We start from the raw sequence: 19,915 nt of genomic DNA, 5'->3' as shown, positions 1-19,915 counted from the left end.
CTCATGTCCTGAGGTGTCTATTTTCAAAAACATGTATTTGTATAGCTTAGTGGTGGGCAATATATTGGTAGACACCATAAACAGGTAGCGATTTTGGACCGTTGTCTCTACCGTGGTTACGTTCATGTGACGTTATTGTGGTGAGCCATCAAGAAAGCTTATCATTTGAATGCATTTTTAAGCCTTGCGGTTCAAAAACAATTGATTTTAAACTGTTCAAGTACAATGAGCACACTCAAAAAAAAAAAAAAAAAAGCTAAAATAGCTCTTTGGCTGAACACATTGAATCATGTAAAACCAAATAGAATCAATCATGTACAACTAACTAGAATCAATGGTGTTCATTTAACTTGAATGAATGGTTTTAGTTTAACTTAAATGGTTTTCATTTAAATTGACATTCAAATAATCATACAATTAATGCTTCCTTTTAGTTTCTGTGCAAGAGTGCCCTCTGGCTTTCAGATGGAGAAACATTTACTACTGATCACAGAGCCGTACAGCTCTGACAAGCTGCGCATAAAATAATCGTAGACTTTGCCAAATCACGTGCAATTTAATTGTGATTAAATTGCGATTAATTGTGCAGCCTGTTTAGTCCAATGACATAAACTAAAATAAATTTTTCCTTACACATGTGATGTTTGGTGTTGGCAGTTCAAATTATATTATATAATATATATATATATATATATATATATATATATATATATATATATATATATATATAAAATTTGATATCACAGAGGGGGAAAACATGCTGCATTTTTAAGCTTTTTTCATATATAAACGTTCAAAATCAATTACCATTACAATTACCTCACAAATATTTGCTAACTGTATTTGCTTTTACAATGGAGTAATTGTGTTGCAATAGTTTACACACAGCAGAAGGAAGCTTGATTTCAAATGACAAACTGAATTTAAAAAAAGACAAGTAATCAGTAATAAAATTAGAAAAAAAAAAGCAAATTACTAACAATAGCACAATTAAATGCAATATAATAAAGACACAAATGAAATAAACTGCTTTATTTTTTCCAGGGAGGTCTAAAAGTATTCAGGTAAGAAACTGAATAAAAAAAACAATCAGTCAAGAGCAGTAAGTGATTTTCTCTGTGTCTTTTGTTGTTTGATTAACATTAACAGAGAGCAGCACATTTATTAGGCTGCTGTCCCTTTAAGACCTGATGCATGCGCAGATCCAAAATACTGTTACACATTCTTCCTAAACAGTTTATGACCATTTACGTTAATACTCACCAAAACATGTATTTGACCATTAATAAGTGAAAAAAAGCTCATTTTGGCACTTGTATGTCAGAGGCGGCTTTATTATGTGTCTGTGCGAAAACTGCGGGAATGACTAGAATTATGCACAATCTCTCGCCGAAGTCCAGACCTGGTTACACCAACACTATTTAACTGGAGTGAATGAGACAACTGAATGAGAGGAGGCGGGTGCGTGTCAACTCGCTGCCGGAGAGGAGAGCAAGAAAGCGCAGCTAGTATTGGTGCATCGATACTGCAGAAAGGAGTATTGGAATAGTTTCAGATATTTCACTATCGATACATATCGAAATTGATACTTTTGACAATACTACAGTTGACAATCACAAAGTGCCCATCTTATTACTTCATCATTTAAAAACCTAACAAACGTTTTGTGAAATATTGTTTAAACAACACCACCGTTCAAAAGGTTTGGAGTCTGTATTGTTTTTAAAATGTTTTTTTGGAAGAATTGTGCTCACCAGGGCTGCATTTATTTGATCAAAAATACAGTTGGAATGAACAGCATTTGTTTATAAATTGAAAACAAAAAAAACTTCACTGTCTTTTTTGATCAATTTAATGTGTCCTTGCTGAATAAAAAATTTAAAAAAATTATTCAAACTGCCCCAGAAATTTTGAATGGTAGGGTCCTTCAATATTTTGTTATACAATGATAAATTAAATGTAACAATACTTTTGGGGCCACTGTACATGTCTTAAAGAGCCATAAGAGAGACTGCTTCTTGGCTACAGGTCTCATAAATCGTTTCTCCAACAGAACACAGAAATAGCCCTGTCAATACTGTCCTACACACCAGCTGACTGAATCTTAGTCCGATGATCTCAAGGGTCTGAGTCATCACAAATCCACATGCCCACATGCTTGGCCCTTAAGTGCCAACTTGGCATCTGAAGACACAAAACGAGACCAGTGTGTGTAACATTTCAGCAGGCGGCAGGTCGGCTCAGATCGATGGAATTCACAGTTGCTTTGTTTTTCCTGTTAAACAATATAGAAGAATCCATCAGCCAACATGCTGTGCTCACCTCAGGAGCTGTGCTGTTTAATTGAGTGTTTATAGTGATCTGAACTCATGGTGTAATTCTGCTGTGATTTACACATTACAGAGAGCAAACAATCAGGCATGACTATAGAGACAGTCATCTGCCTACTGTGACACACGCTTATATCACCTTTGCGAGTGAGAACTAGTCAGCGGGTTAGTATGACAGTACATAGTTAGCGAGAGAGTGTTATTAAAAAAAAAAAAAAAAGTAATTCATGTATGTTTGGGGTGAGAAAAAAAACACCATGCACTGTTTGCTATGTGTTTGTACAGGGATTGATCTCATGTCCTGAGGTGTCTATTTTCAAAAACATGTATTTGTATAGCTTAGTGGTGGGCAATATATTGGTAGACACCAGAAACAGGTAGCGATTTTGGACCGTTGTCTCTACCATGGTTACGTTCATGTGACGTTATTGTGGTGAGCCATCAAGAAAGCTTATCATTTGAATGCATTTTTAAGCCTTGCGGTTCAAAAACAATTGATTTTAAACTGTTCAAGTACAATGAGCACACTCAAAAAAAAAAAAAAAAATAGCTCTTTGGCTGAACACATTGAATCATGTAAAACCAAATAGAATCAATCATGTACAACTAACTAGAATCAATGGTGTTCATTTAACTTGAATGGATGGTTTTAGTTTAACTTAAACAAATGGTTTTCATTTAAATTGACATTCAAATAATCATACAATTAATGCTTCCTTTTAGTTTCTGTGCAAGAGTGCCCTCTGGCTTTCAGATGGAGAAACATTTACTACTGATCACAGAGCCGTACAGCTCTGACAAGCTGCGCATAAAATAATCGTAGACTTTGCCAAATCACGTGCAATTTAATTGTGATTAAATTGCGATTAATTGTGCAGCCTGTTTAGTCCAATGACATAAACTAAAATTAATTTTTCCTTACACATGTGATGTTTGGTGTTGGCAGTTCAGAAGTGAAAATGGTTTCATCCAGAGCTCTACCATAACAAAAGATTCAAAGCAATGTTTTGAAATCGGCCATCACTAGATATTGTTGAAAAGTTGTTTTGTTTTGGCACAAAAAAATATTCTAGTTGCTTTATAATATTAAAGGTAAAATCACTGTACTCACCTGAACTATTTTAAATATGTTTTTAGTACCTTTTTGGGCACTGAGGTGTTGTGAGAGTGATCCGGTTCAACGCTGCTCAACGCTGCTGCCTGCCAGCAGTCTGATCTACGCTCGGAGCTTCGTGGAGATTATCCTAAATCCTTCTCTTTATTCCTATTCGCATAATATAACTTTCTTATTTTTCACTAGATTACTTAACCTATTGCATAGTATTACTAAACGGAACGATTTATTACTAGCAATCCACCAGCGTAATCACCTAGTGTTAGCCATAGCCTGCTAGCTACCGTCTACTTTCTTTTTTTTCCTCTAAACCAACCTTCCTTGTCGATTGAATGGCGGATTTATCCGATGTATGTTATTCTGATCTGTCCTCGCCAGATCGGGAAGCTGTGGAGACGTTGCTGCCCGGCATTCATCGATCCACCGCGAGGTACAGCGTCCCGCACATCACCCTCGCCCCAGGCACCGGCAAGCGACCGAGACATCCAGCCAGCGAGTCCCGTGTGCGTTGCAGTTTTTCGGACGGCGTTCATCAAACACACGGTCAGTCATGTCCGACGATTATCATGTGTAGTAAATGCAACATGTACAGCTTAGCTCTTTCTGTCAGCAGTGAGACTTACACATGTGATAAATGCAGGGATATTGTCAGGCTGACAGAGAGAATCTCAGAATTAGAGACACGCATCCAAACTTTAATTGAGGATAGTGAGAATGAAAGGGCCTTAGATACTGCTTTGGATGCGACTAGCCTAGTAAACACTACACATTCGGTTCCGGTTGTAGAAGCCACGCAGCAGGCTAACTGGGTGACTGTGAGGCGGCATAATGGCAAGAACAAACACCACTCTTCCGTTCCGATTAGAACATCAAACAGGTTCTCCCCACTCAGTGACGCACCCACTGAGAATCCTGTTGAAAGTGCCCTAGTAATTGGCGATTCTATTACACGGAACGTGAAAATAGAGACACCAGCCACCATAGTCACATGTTTGCCGGGGGCCAGAGCACCTGACATCAAAGCAAATTTAAAAGTGCTGGCTAATGCTAAACGTAAATATTCTAAAATCATTATCCACGTCGGCACAAATGATGTTCGACTTCGCCAGTCGGAGATCACTAAAATTAACATTAAAGAGGTGTGTGAACTCGCAAATTCAATGTCAGCAAAAGTAATTTGTTCTGGCCCTCTTCCTGTTCGTCGGAGTGATGAGATAGTTAGTAGGTTATCATCACTCAATGGCTGGCTGTCTAAGTGGTGTGCGCAGAATAATATAGGTTTCATAGACAATTGGAAAAGCTTTTGGGGCAGACCTGATCTGTTGAAAAGAGATGGTATTCATCCCTCCCGGGATGGTGCTGCTCTTCTCTCTAGAAATTTGGCAAATAGTCTTAGAGCTGAAACATGACAAACCAGGGCCCAGATCAGGACGCAGACAAACTGGCTAAACCGACCGTCTGCTAGCCGCCTCACGTCACAGAACTCAGATAATTCACAGCACATAGAAACACTTTCACCTAGATATTATCACATAGAGACTGTGTCTGTACCTCGAACTAGTAAATACAAAAAACTTCCAAAACCTTTTAAGGGTAAAAATTTAATTGATGTTCAAAAAATGAAAATCACAGATAAATCAGATAAACAAATGATAAAGCTTGGGTTACTGAATATTAGATCTATTTCTTCAAAAGCACTTATTGTAAATGAAATTATCACAGACAATAAACTAGACTTGCTGTGTTTGACAGAAACCTGGCTAAAACCAGACGATTACATTACTTTAAATGAATCTAGTCCTCAAGGTTATGATTATCGACACAATCCTCGACAGAAAGGCAAAGGGGGAGGTGTTGCTGTAATTTATAGTAATATATTCAGAATCATTCAAAAGAATTTCAAATATAATTCCTTTGAAGTGATGGTGCTTTATGTAACATTATGTAAGTTGACATTTGTGCTGGCTACTGTATACAGGCCACCAGGGCACCATACTGACTTTATCAAAGAATTTGCTGAGTTTCTATCAGAGTTAGTACTGGCTGCGGATAAAGTCCTTGTTGTTGGTGATTTTAATATCCATGTAGATAATAATAAAGACGCATTTGGATTGGCATTTGCAGATATTTTAAACTCTATTGGAGTTATACAACACGTGTCAGGACCCACTCATTGTCGTAATCATACCCTAGATCTAATACTGTCGCATGGAATAGATATTGATGCTGTTGAAATTCTACAGCAGAGCGATGATATATCAGATCATTATTTAGTCTCGTGTATAATACAATTAGCCAAGGCTACAAAACCACCACCCAGCCATAAATATTGTAGAACAATCACGTCTGCCACTAAAGATTGCTTTATAAATAATCTCCCCGAGCAGTTTCATCGCCTTAGTATACCTGACAACTTAGAAGAACTCGATGCTGCAACAGAAACTATTGGCTCTCTCTTTTCCAGCACATTAGATGCGGTCGCTCCTTTACGTCTAAAGAAGATTAAGGAAACTAATCCAACGCCGTGGTATGATGAGCACACTCGGGCTCTAAAACGAGCTGTTAGAAAAGCTGAACGTAGTTGGAAGAAAACAAAACTAGAAGTTTTTCGCCTTTCGTGGAAAGAAAAAATGATTGAGTACAGAACAGCCATAAGAAATGCTAGATCTACTTATTTTTCAAATCTCTTAATAGAAAACAAACATAATCCTAGGTATTTATTTGACACAGTGGCTAAATTAACTAGAAACAGAGATTCAACTGCTGACGTTTCCATAGAGCACAGCAGTAATGACTTTATGAACTTCTTTACTTGCAAGATTGATAATATTAGAGAGAAAATTAAAAACATGCAACCGTCTACAGTTTCTCTTCAGACAGTGCACTGTAGTGTCCCTGAGGTAAAACTAGAATCATTCGCCGCTATAGGAGAGGAAGAATTATCTAAACTTATCAAATCATCAAAATCAACGACATGTATGTTAGACCCAATGCCGACTAAACTACTGAAAGAAATGCTTCCAGAGGTCGTAGGTCCACTTCTTGATATAATTAATTCATCTTTAACACTAGGACACGTGCCAAAAACCTTTAAGCAGGCTATTATCAAACCTCTTATTAAAAAACCTCAACTAGATCCGAGAGATTTAGTAAATTACAGGCCAATCTCGAATCTACCTTTTCTGTCAAAGATACTAGAAAAGGCAGTTTCAACACAACTGTGTTCCTTTTTAGAAAGAAATGGAATCTGTGAGGATTTCCAGTCAGGATTTAGACCATACCATAGTACTGAGACTGCTCTCGTTAGAGTTACAAACGATCTACTCCTATCATCCGATCGTGGCTGTATTTCTCTATTAGTGTTATTAGATCTCAGTGCTGCTTTTGACACTATCGATCATAACATTCTTTTAAAAAGACTTGAAAACTATATTGGCATTAGTGGAATTGCTTTGGCATGGTTCAAATCATACTTATCTGACCGTTATCAGTCTGTGGTAGTTAATGAAGAGATGTCGTATCGATCACAGGTTAAATATGGGGTACCACAAGGCTCAGTATTAGGACCGTTGCTTTTCACTCTGTACATGCTGCCCTTAGGAGAGATAATTAGGAAGCATGGTGTTAGTTTTCACTGCTACGCTGACGATACTCAGCTCTATATTTCCTCGCGCCCTGACGAAACCTACAAATTCACAAAACTAACAGAATGCATAGCTGACATTAAAAACTGGATGACAAGAAATTTCTTATTATTAAATTCAGAAAAAACTGATTTCCTAATCTTTGGACCAAAAACTTCCTCACGAAAAAACCTTGAATACTCTCTAACACTTGACGGGTGCTCCATTAAACCTTCGTCCTCAGTTAGGAACCTGGGTGTGCTCTTTGATACCAATCTTTCATTTGAAAGTCATGTTTCTAGTATCTGTAAAACCGCCTTCTTCCATCTAAAAAATATATCTAAATTACGACATATGCTCTCAATGACAAATGCGGAACAGTTGGTTCATGCATTCATGACCTCAAGACTAGATTATTGTAACGCTCTACTGGGTGGTTGTTCTGCTCGGCTTTTAAACAAACTACAGTTGGTTCAAAATGCGGCAGCTAGAGTTCTTACTAGAACCAGAAAGTATGACCATATTAGCCCAGTTCTGTCAACATTACATTGGCTCCCTATTAAACATCGTATAGATTTTAAAATCTTGCTACTTACTTATAAAGCTCTAAATGGTTTAGCTCCCCAGTACCTAAGTGAGCTCTTAATGCATTATAGTCCTTCACGTTTATTGCGATCTCAGAATTTAGGCCAGTTGATAATACCCAGAATATCAAAATCAACTGAAGGCGGCAGATCATTTTCCTATTTAGCACCTAAACTCTGGAACAATCTTCCTAGCATTGTTCGGGAAGCAGACACACTCTGTCAGTTTAAATCTAGACTAAAAACACATCTCTTTGCTCTTGCATACACATAACACATTATCAATACATTAACATTTTTCAAATCCGTTAAAGGATTGTTACGCTGCAATAATTAGGTCGGCCGGAACCGAGAACATTTCCTATAACACTAGATATACCTGTACATCAGAATAAGAATGGCATCTACGCTAATATCTGTCTCTCTGCTTATCCTGAGGTTTGCCGGGTGCTGGATCCAGGCCGTATCCAGGTCAGATGGAGAACCTGCGTCTGGACCTGACTACAACGTAGCCCAGGATCCCCGTATCCGCTTACATATATTTATATATAATCGATTTTTAATCTCTATAATAAAAATGTACAATTCAGATTTTGATCTCCATATACATTTACATATATATATCTTCCAAGGGGTTTTTTCCCTCCTAGGACTTTTTTCCCAGTGCTAGCACGCTGGGTTTTTCTCCTAGGGGGTTTTTTCCACCCCTGGAAGTCAGCCGACATTGGCTTAATGTAGCACCATCTTGTATATGTTACATATTACCACGCTTGTTTGTACAGTTTTAACCACTTCCCTTTTTTTTTTTCTGTGCTTCTAATATGTAAAGCTGCTTTGAAACAATTACCAATTGTAAAAGCGCTATATAAATAAATTTGACTTGACTTGACTTGACTGAAAGTGTAAATTAACTTGCTGGCAATAGAGGCCTCACTGAGCCAACGGATTTCATCAAAAATATCTTAACTTGTGATCCGAAGATGAACAAAGGTCTTACGAGTATAGAACAATATGAGGGTGAATGATAAATGACATTTTCATTTTTGGGTGAACTAACCTAATTTTAACATTTATTTTCCTTATACAGAATTTGTACGCAAAGCATGCTGGGCATTATAAACCTGCTGCAACCAACTCAATCATATTATTTCAGCTTAGTACAATCAACTTTAAGTTTGAGTTTACAGAACTTTTTTCTATTAAGTACAATGAACATTCATTATCATTTGAGTGAAACAAACTCATTTCATTTAATTTCACTGTTCGGTTTTACAGAGTAGGTCAACTCGGAAGTAAGCATCACCCTCATTCCTTTGATAAAAATGCCAATTGGATTTTTTCCATTGGCTTTTGGATTACAGCAGAAAAAAAAATGGAAAGTTTGAGTTAGAGAAGTATGCAAGAATGCAAAATAAACACAACAAGACTGTAAAAGCAGACTAGCAAGAGTTTTCCTGCTTGGTGTGATGATGATTTAATGTTCCTGACAGCATCTACCAACTTAATAGTCAATCTTAGTCATGAATTACTTATTTTATTTTATAGAATAAAACTGAAAATATCTTGAACTTGTGTTAACCACAGACCATATTTTAGGAATTTAGCCAAATATCCATACAAAAAACTCATTGACTTCAGGACGATGGAAGAGGAAGTGCAAAAATGCAAACTCATTTCCAGGATTTAGGACTCATTCCTGCAGCACTCTAATGGATGTCAACAAACGTGAACATGCAAAATGAGTCACAGACAGAGAGCATTTCTGATTTACGGAAGCCTGTTTCAGGCAGTCTCAGAATAAAAATTGTAATAACTTTAAACTAAGAAATAAAATCACTGAGTAAAGTGTGTAAAATCACCAAGTAATTTGTGAGTAAAGTCATAATACAAGAAAAATTGTGAAATAAAAAGGTAAACCACAATTACCTTATTTTTATTTACTAAGGCAAAAATGTGAAACAGTGACAACAGAATACTGATACAAAGACAAACTTGTACCACTACACCCCTAGTGTGTGAACACAGAAGCATATAAAATTGACTGAAGGGCACAGTTAAAGTTTAGTACCGGTATGTGACATCAACAACATAGAAACTAGTCTATATTATTGGATCTGAAAGAAAAAGAAAAGTTCAGCCTGAACCCCCTGAGACGACTGTATAACACACACACAGCAGGATGGATGTCACAGTTTTAGCTACGTCCTCCATGACATCTCACATGAGACTGGTGGAGGTGTGCGTGTGAGAGAGAGAGAGAGAGAACTGAGACACTTTAGAACAAGTTGTGCATGTTCATGACAGAAACAGATGCACAAAGCAAACCAGGAGGACGGTGTCCAGGCAGAAGAGAGAGTAAATGAGAACACATGTGTCTCTGTACAGGGGTGACATATAGATAACGTGAAGTACAAGTATGTGTGTGTAGAAGAAAGAAATGACATACATTGCACAGTACCTGTCGTGTAGTCCGATGGACATGGTGTCTCCTCTATGCACAGGGTGGTCCATGCCCAGGCACAAAACCCCAGAACACCTTCAAAACATCAGCAGAATGACAAGAACATTGTGAGTTATGGAAATAATCAAGATGAGGATAAAATAGATTTATATCTAGTTTAATAGATTTGTTTTCAGTGGCTTTAAGGACCCCCACCACTGCACATTTTGCATGTCACTTTTATCAGACACACCCATTTTAGGTTTTGCAGCCTCTACTAATGAGCTGATGGGTTGAATCAGGCATGTTAGATAAGGGAGACATCGAAAATGTGGAGAGGTGTGCGCAAAAAAACAACAACAAAATAACGACTTTTCAACGATTTCAAAACACTGCTTTGAATCTTTTGTTTTGAATCAGTGATTCAGTGCTCCAAAGTCACATGATTTCAGCAGTTTGGCATTTTGACACGTGATCCGAATCACGGATTCAAAACTAAAGATTTGAAATCACCCATCATAAGAAGTTCAGTGGCATTGCTGTCTATAGAGGCCTCAAAAATATCTTAATTTGAGTTCCGTAGAAGAACGAAGGTCTTACAGGTGTAAAACAACATGAGGAAGAGTAATAAATGACATTACTTTGTTCATTTTTGGGTGAACTAACCCTTTAAGTAGATTGTAAACACTATTGAGGCCAGGCCTACAATGTTTTTGGGAAATGCAGCCCATGTATGTTACCTCTGAGTTCAACACCACTGTCCAGAAGTTTGGGTTCAGTAAGATTTTTTAAATGTCTTAAAGTACGCCAACCACCTGTCGGTCGGCTTAGTTTTTTCAGTGTGTTCCACACCTTTTGCTCTAGTCGGACCAGACGCTATCGTTTTTTTGGGGTTGATTCAGCATGTTGAATCGGCATTGGGCTGTCGGTGAAAGAGAGAACTCTGATTGGCTGTTCAGCTTATTTTTGTCGCCACTAGTTCTTTGACGTCGACTTGTCCCCGGATTTACCCCTGTCACGTTACAGTAGTGATAACTCTAGTGTACTACTAAACATGACAAATTTTTGCTTTTAGCTATATGCATTTAATATTTACATTCAGACCAAAAATATTGAGTCATCATCCTGCTCTTCACAGATTTTTGTCCAATGAAAAAAGAAAAAAAAAAAGTCACTCTCCTGCAAGCAGCAAATCATGTTCATAGCAGTGATGTAACTAAAGCCTACTGGACATATTGGCAATTTTCATATGGCATGAACTGGAGCTGCACAATTCTGGATAAAATGAGAATCACGATTTTTTTGGTTTCAAATAGAGATCTCGATTTCAGTCTGATGCGAATCGTTGTCATTAATAAAATAAGATTGTGTGGGTGTTTAAATCAAGATTGCGATTTTTTTTCGATTAAACATGCAGCTCAGCATGAACACTTCCATATGACTCTGAATTTTTTGTTTAACTTAAGATATTATAGACTGATGATATTAGAGATAGAGATCTTATGAGTCAATACTAAAGTCATTATTTTTTGGATGTTTAAATGCTCATTTTCCCTTTACATTAAGATTACCTTTGGCATCATCTTACACTCACTTAAAGTACATTTTTAAAACACTAATAATTCATTAAATATTTTAATAACACTGTTAAAGGGTTAGTTCACCCCAAAATGAAAATTCTGTCATTACTCACTCACCTTCATTCCTTCATTAATTACCCTTCAACCCTCGTTCCACACACCTATAAGACTTTCGTTCATCTTCGGAACACAAATGAAGATCTTTTTTGGATTTGCTTGACATGAGGTTCATTCTCATGTGTTACACAGCATGTTTGAGCTTCCACAAGAGGTTTGTTCTCACGTGTCAAGCAGGTTCAGTTGAGCTTCTGTTTATGTTCCCTGATCAGTGTTTAAATGTGAATAAAAGCCTAAATTAAATCTGTTTCTCATATAAAGCGATCAAGTCTCTTCAGAAATTTGGACTAAATCACTCAATTCATATGGAGTGATTTACGATCTCTTTCAAAGTCAAAGTGTCAGTTGCGGCTGTCTATTGAAAGACAGAAATCTCTGATTTAATCAAAAATATATTTTTTTGTTCCGAAGATGAAGGAAAGTCTTACGTGTTTAGAACAACATGAGGGTGAGTAATTAATGAATTTTCATTTTTGGGTGAGCTAATCCTTTAAACAGGACCTATTATGCAAAATTAACTTTTATACAGTGTTTGAACACAGATGTGTGTCCACAGTGTGTGTAAACAACCAGCCTATAATGGTAAAAATCCAGTTTTATATTTCACCCTACATAAGAGTAGGGAAACCCCACCCATGGCTGGTGATGAGCTGCCCTGTTAGCATAGACACACCGAGTGAGAAGCAGAGAGTCCGCGAGTAAATTTCTGTTTACTTGCTGTATCAGCTAGAGATATACAATGTCTGTGCCAAAAAAAAAAAAAAAAAAAAAACATTACAAATGAAATGTTCGGTTGTTGGATGTACCAACGAACATACAAAGCATCATAGACTCCCCCCATCTGAGTCACTGAGGACACTGTGGTTGAAGTTATTACTCAAGGATGGATCAGTACAAACTTTTGTGATCCTATCCGGAGCGTTACTGGTCATGGCAGAAAGGGAGAGTGCGCACTTTATTACAGCACCCCGAAAAGATATAAGGTCTGTATATGTTAGTTGTAACGAGTTTTTAAGTAATTCACTGTGTATGTTGATAATAATACAAGGGAGAGAGAGTTTATAGATAAAAGACTTCAATGAGCACTTCTTGTATGGTGATTTTCTGTAGTGAAAACGTTCACGTCAGGTTTTGTATGATGTACAAAAACATCATAAAACTCGTCAGTAAAGTTTTGGCCATCATTCGGATGGGGTCCGGTACAACAGGCTTGTACTAATAGTGGATAATAGCAAGATGACAACATAAGTTATAACCGCAATTATACCTGTTCTATCTCCATGCAGCATATATTCTCTGGCTTTCAAGGCATCATTTTCAGACTCCAGTTCGAACTGAACACTGCTACAGAGAGTTTGACATTATTAGTGCGTGAGATTGTTCTGTCGCTCGGAGCGTCGGCTCTTGAAGCTCCACCCTCTGAGGCCGGGAGCAACAGCTCATTTTCATTTAAATGGACACGCTAAAATGGTGCGCTTTTGCTCAACCCCAAAAAGTGGAATTTTAACTTGTTATAAAAAAAATGGTAGAGTGGTATTTTGAGCTAAAACTTCACATACACACTCTGGGGACATCAGAGACTTATATCTCTTAAAAAAGGGGCATAATAGGTCCCTTTTAAAAGAGATCTTTAGCAAATATCAAAATCAAGATCCATTTTTCCATTATAGCCATTCCCTTTATTGCCTCTGTCTCTGTGAGTATTTGTGGCAGAACAGCATATGGCATTTCTATTAATATTTAGCTGCTCATATTTTGGGGCGTTGTCTCCTAGCCACCCCTTCCTCTCTGCCATCTGATCAGGAGACGGAAAAGAAAATCATCACATAACACACATCCTCATCAGCCACTTCATGGATAAAGAAACAAAGCTGAGCAGCAGACGCTGAATGCCACCTCTGTACAGACACACTCACTGCAGCTGTGAGCATCTCATCCTCTGACACCGTCAATGACCAGCTGGAGTGTTTAACAGCTTTATTCCACAAGAAGGTGAACCTCAGGGACCAAAAAAGCAAACCTCTGTAAGAAAAAAACTAAAGGCAGCAGAAGAACATCTTTTGTGTTCTCTTACAACCCTGCTAAATGAGTTCCTTGCTGTGTTTCTGCATATCCGTCACTGAGGTCGATCGATTGCAGTTGAGCCGAAACCAAATCACACATATTTTTTTGAACGTGCAGCATCATTCGAGTTTAAAAATCAATGACAACCTGTAGCCTACCTGGCATCTATACTACACAACTCACAGGTTTATGAAGGAACTGAACATTTTCCACATGTCAGACCTGCTCTAGAAACCTCAACGAGATATGAGCATGAAAAATAGACATTTGTACATGAAAAAAGCAGCAAAACAATCTTCCTTCTTTCATTGAACAACAGTGACGTTTGTTCAATTCACATTTGGTGTTTCAGATTCCCTGAAGAAATTTAGAGTAAAGAAGCAACCCTGTCCAGGCCACAAGGATGAACACTTTGGAAGGCACCACACCATGGAAAGAATTTCAGCACTTCAGTTGCCTGTACAATTCTTCCCCATTGCCGTGGCAACCACTGTGTCTTAGCAACAGACAGAGGTCAAAGAAGAACAAGGATAAGCTGTGCTAAACAACCTAAACCTTACTATAGCACAAGATGTTTGAGTTTTAGTACGTCTCCTTGTAGACTTTAAAAGAACTAACAGTTTGACTCTGTCACACACACACACTTTAAGGTGCTTTTAAAACTGTCAGTCATGCTTTTAAGGCTAGACAAAAAAAAAAAAATCTTTGATGTAAATTAAGTACACAGTCACTCTCGGTTATATTTAATCAATCACCCTTTTCTAAAATTTAAAAATTACAACATGGACTGTCAAAAGGAAAAGGCATCTGATTTTTTTACGACTCTGTTGACAGCCTGGAAAATTAATTTCATATTTTCACTCTGACCAACTTCCCCTCTCTCTGATTAGAGGCTATTCTTCATCTGTAATGTGATTCTGTGTTGTTTGTGACATTACTCAGAGTTGAATGTAAGGTTGGAAATCAATGCTGGATTAAGCACAGAATCAAACCCCTTATAACCTTATAACCCTTGTCAAATTCAATATGGGAAATCAATACTGGTGCACAGCAAACTGTCCTTTTAACCACTGACAAACCTTTCACATGTCTGATCTATCTTCATAAATGAAGCATAGCTCATACAACTATTAAAACGTGTGCTGAATCATCACGTAAAGCACTACAAGAGTGTGCGTCACCAAAATGTGTGTTTCTTCTGACGCATTACTACACTATGTGTGCTAAACCACAGCCCACAACCACAGCCCACCACCACCTCATCTTAAGAAAGACGAGTTTCAGGCTAAACTACACGCTTCATCTCACACAGTCTTTACACAACCATCACCTGCTTTCCAAATGATCCCTTATCTTTTGGGATCCCAATAAGAGAAGCCACCCGTTTCCACGAACAAATGATGAAGTTTTTAAATATAAGACAGTTTATAAAAGCCGCAGGCTTGATTTTAATATAATCTTCTTGGAGAACAATAAAAAAGCATGACTCAAAAGCTGAAATTGAGTTCACATAAATAAAAATAAGAGGAATTACATCAGGGAATTTGTGTTGTAACTATATCTAAAAACAAGCATGCCTCTCTCCCCCCATCAAGCAGAGTGGAACTGTAGTCACAGGACCCATAAATGAGTATTCATAGTTCTGTTACTAGCTATGTGTTTGCATCTGAGGCAAATACAAACAATACACACAACTTAACAACTTTAGTTAAAAACAACGAGAAAAAAAAAAACAAAAAACATAAGTGCCTTTAGTCACGTCAAACCAAGTGCTTCCTTTCAGCAAAAAAGCAACAAATGACACTGCCATGACAATACACAACACAGGACATGCACTAAAATAGGGTTTCAGCCAGAGGCCCCTGGTAGAAGGACTTGTTTTTAGCCATTAGTGTTATGTTACTGTTGTCATGGCATATGAGCACATGGTGGCCCTTGCAGCCCCCAGCTGCTCTGAATCACGCTCTTAATAATTGAGCTCAACTTTTGTCACACTCTGACAGCCGGAGTGAGTATCTGGAGCTACTAAAATGAGTAAAGAAATTAAAAAGCTGCTTGAGAACAGTGTCAACAATTAAGTTATCAGTTTTCTCAGTTTAGTTGCTATATTGACTCCAGTCTGTTGTAGATAAAAATAAAATATTGAAACATACCTAACCATATACACTACATCCTCTTCAAAACAAAGTGACATTTCTGAACCTCATTAGTAGGCTTTTTCTTTTAGCTAGTCAGTTTAAAACAACAACACAAAGAAAATGGAAATGTGTGTTAGAAAGTGAAGGCAAACACAAACAAGAAGAAAACAGCTCGCTCTCAGTTTCTGTCCGTCTCCAACAGAACAGCAGGGGTCCAGCCAAGACAACTACTAGATCATCACAGTGGCCTTAAATGAACAGAAACTAGGCATCTATCTGTTATGAGCACTTCGTTTTGTCAGGGCGTTGTGTTTGTAACTTAGTACTTGTTTGTTAGTTCAGACACAGAGTTTGGGGTTGTGGAAGAGACTCTTGGCGACATGTCGGCTCACGTTTATGTGGGAACTAACACACTAACTAACCGCACACATAACAAGCCATACGCCCGCGCTGACACCGGTACAGCGGCAGAACCGGAGCGGTGGTTGTAGCCGTGCTTCTGGTTGTGTCCGTTCTTGAAAGCACAGCTCTGCTCTTTTGAAGAAAGGACCAAACCTGAAGCATGGCTCCCTGTTCTCAGCTCTGCCTCTGCTGCTGCTACATTTAGCTTCAGCTGACAACAAGCTACTTTTCGTATTGAATGATGTATATCTTTACGCATATGCCACTGATATGTCAGTTTGCCAAATAGAATAGTAAACAAATAAACTTTTAAAAGACATTTCGACTTACCACAACCTCTGGAATTTACCCTTGTTTTCTTCTTAAACCCCCAAATCCACTCTACTCATGTACCTCTCAAAGCCCCTCCTCTCTTGTTTTTCATTGGCTAATGCCTCAAGGGAATAAGTGCCGTACTCGTAGCTAATTGGTCTACTTCCATGTCAATCATTTCTTGACACTAAAAACTTCCGTTACCAAAAGAAGTTCATGGCGCAGGGATACGCGCAGTGATTGGTTGATTCGTCTAAAGTCGGGATGTAATTGGACGGTGCAGTATAAATATCATTGTATTAAGAAGAACTGACTGTTCAGCATGACATCACTGTATTGTTTATCATGCAGCTGGTATTAGCAATTCAAGATAAGATAATAGAACATGGCAACTTTATAGCAAATTCAACTGTAGTTATATATATATATATATATATATATATATATATATATATATATATATATATATATATATATATATATATATATATATATATATAATTTGTTTTCTTTTCTTTTTTTTTCAAATTTTGATAATTTTAATGAATTGCTGTGCTGTACTATATTGTGAACTGAAAATGTCATAAATAAGCATTGAAAGGAATGAAACTGCTTAAAGTCCACAATATATGTTGAATATTTACATGTTTTGTCTTTAAGAATAACAAACTGTAATAATCTGTATGTTTTCTATGGTACAGAATTATACTGGCACAAGCCTACTGCACTCTCCAGTGGATAAAAAGAGGAATCACAAAAACTATCTATCTATCTATCTATCTATCTATCTATCTATCTATCTATCTATCTATCTATCTATCTATCTATCTATCTATCTATCTATCTATCTATCTATCTATCTATCTATCTATCTATCTATCTGTCTGTCTGTCTATATGTCTGTCTATATGTCTGTCTGTCTGTCTGTCTGTCTATCTACAGGATGTCTATCTATCTATCTATCTATCTATCTATCTATCTATCTATCTGTCTGTCTGTCTGTCTATCTGTCTATCTGTCTATCGGTCTATCTATCTGTCTGTCTGACTGTCTATCTGTCTGACTGTCCATCTATCTGTCTGTCTGTCTATCTATCTGTCTGACTGTCTATCTGTCTGTCTATCTATATGTCTGTCTGTCTATCTATCTATCTATCTGTCTGTCTGTCTGTCTATCTATATGTCTGTCTATCTATCTATATGTCTGTCTATTGGTCTATATATATGTCTGTCTGTCTATCTATCGGTCTGTCTGTCTGTCCATCTATCTGTCTGTCTGTCTATCTGCCTGTCTGTCTCTCTATCAGTCTATCTATCTGTCTGTCTATGATCTATCTGTCTATGATCTATCTATCTATCTATCTATCTATCTATCTATCTATCTATCTATCTATCTGTCTGTCTGTCTGTCTGTCTGTCTGTCTGTCTATCTATCTGTCTATCGGTCTATCTGTCTATCGGTCTATCTATCTGTCTGTCTGTCTATGATCTATCTATCTATCTATCTATCTATCTATCTATCTATCTATCTATCTATCTATCTATCTATCTATCTATCTATCTATCTATCTGTCTGTCTGTCTGTCTGTCTGTCTGTCTGTCTGTCTGTCTGTCTGTCTATCTGTCTGTCTGACTGTCGGTCTATCTATCTATCTATCTATCTATCTATCTATCTATCTATCTATCTATCTATCTATCTATCTATCTATCTATCTATCTATCTATCTATCTGTCTGTCTGTCTGTCTATATGTATGTCTGTCTATCTATCTGTCTGCCTGTCTGTCTATCTGTCCATCTGTCTGTCTATCTGTCTGTCTGACTGTCGGTCTATCTATCTATCTATCTATCTATCTATCTATCTATCTATCTGTCTGTCTGTCTGTCTGTCTGTCTGTCTGTCTATATGTCTGTCTGTCTATCTATCTGTCTGTCTGATTGTCTATCTGTCTATCTACAGTATATGTCTATCTATCTATCTATCTATCTATCTATCTATCTATCTATCTATCTATCTATCTATCTATCTATCTATCTATCTGTCTGTCTGTCTGTCTGTCTGTCTGTCTGTCTATATGTCTGTCTGACTGTCTATCTGTCTGTCTGTCTGACTGTCTATCTATCTATCTATCTATCTATCTATCTATCTATCTATCTATCTATCTATCTATCTATCTATCTGTCTGTCTGTCTGTCTGTCTGTCTGTCTGTCTGTCTGTCTATCTATCTGTCTGTCTGACTCTCTATCTATCTATCTATCTATCTATCTATCTATCTATCTATCTATCTATCTATCTATCTATCTATCTATCTATCTATCTATCTATCTATCTATCTATCTATCTATCTGTCTGTCTGTCTGTCTGTCTGACTCTCTATCTGTCTGTCTATGTACAGTATATGTCTATCTATCTATCTATCTATCTATCTATCTGTATATCTGTCTATCGGTCTATCTATCTAGCTGTCTGTCTGTCTGTCTGACTGTCAAGTCAAGTCAAGTCAAATTTATTTATATAGCGCTTTTACAATTGGTAATTGTTTCAAAGCAGCTTTACATATTAGAAGCACAGAAAAAAAGGGAAGTGGTTAAAACTGTACAAGCAAGCGTGGTAATATGTAACATATACAAGATGGTGCTACATTAAGCCAATGTCGGCTGACTTCCAGGGGTGGAAAAAACCCCCTAGGAGAAAAACCCAGCGTGCTAGCACTGGGAAAAAAGTCCTAGGAGGGAAAAAACCCCTTGGAAGATATATATATGTAAATGTATATGGAGATCAAAATCTGAATTGTACATTTTTATTATAGAGATTAAAAATCGATTATATATAAATATATGTAAGCGGATACGGGGCTCCTGGGCTACGTTGTAGTCAGGTCCAGACGCAGGTTCTCCATCTGACCTGGATACGGCCTGGATCCAGCACCCGGCAAACCTCAGGATAAGCAGAGAGACAGATATTAGCGTAGATGCCATTCTTGTTCTGATGTACAGGTATATCTAGTGTTATAGGAAATGTTCTCGGTTCCGGCCGACCTAATTATTGCAGCGTAACAATCCTTTAACGGATTTGAAAAATGTTAATGTATTGATAATGTGTTATGTGTATGCAAGAGCAAAGAGATGTGTTTTTAGTCTAGATTTAAACTGACAGAGTGTGTCTGCTTCCCGAACAATGCTAGGAAGATTGTTCCAGAGTTTAGGTGCTA

The 19,915-nt window shown here is 37.4% G+C and overlaps 1 protein-coding gene across 5 annotated transcripts in view; it reads right to left on the bottom strand.

The window, feature by feature from the left end:
* The window catches only part of klhl13 (kelch-like family member 13), a 60,693-nt gene extending 43,895 nt beyond the window's left edge, over positions 1-16,798 (bottom strand). The window contains exons 1-2 of one of the 5 annotated variants that reach the window (XM_067406351.1): positions 16,723-16,798; positions 10,110-10,187 (exon numbers count right to left, since the gene is read on the bottom strand). In XM_067406351.1, the coding sequence (XP_067262452.1) occupies positions 10,110-10,162 (53 nt within the window). In that variant the 5' untranslated portion in view covers positions 10,163-10,187; positions 16,723-16,798. Of the gene's footprint in view, positions 1-9,795; positions 10,029-10,097; positions 10,188-16,722 lie in introns of those variants that run through there. The other 4 variants (XM_067406350.1, XM_067406347.1, XM_067406348.1 and 1 more) reach the window with 4 other exon arrangements.
* Positions 16,799-19,915: the final 3,117 nt, after the last annotated feature.

Source organism: Chanodichthys erythropterus, chromosome 13, assembly GCF_024489055.1.
Source record: "Chanodichthys erythropterus isolate Z2021 chromosome 13, ASM2448905v1, whole genome shotgun sequence".
NCBI lineage: Eukaryota > Metazoa > Chordata > Actinopteri > Cypriniformes > Xenocyprididae > Chanodichthys > Chanodichthys erythropterus.
Note: the sequence above shows the minus strand (reverse complement) of the source record. Positions and strands in the feature narration are given on the sequence as shown.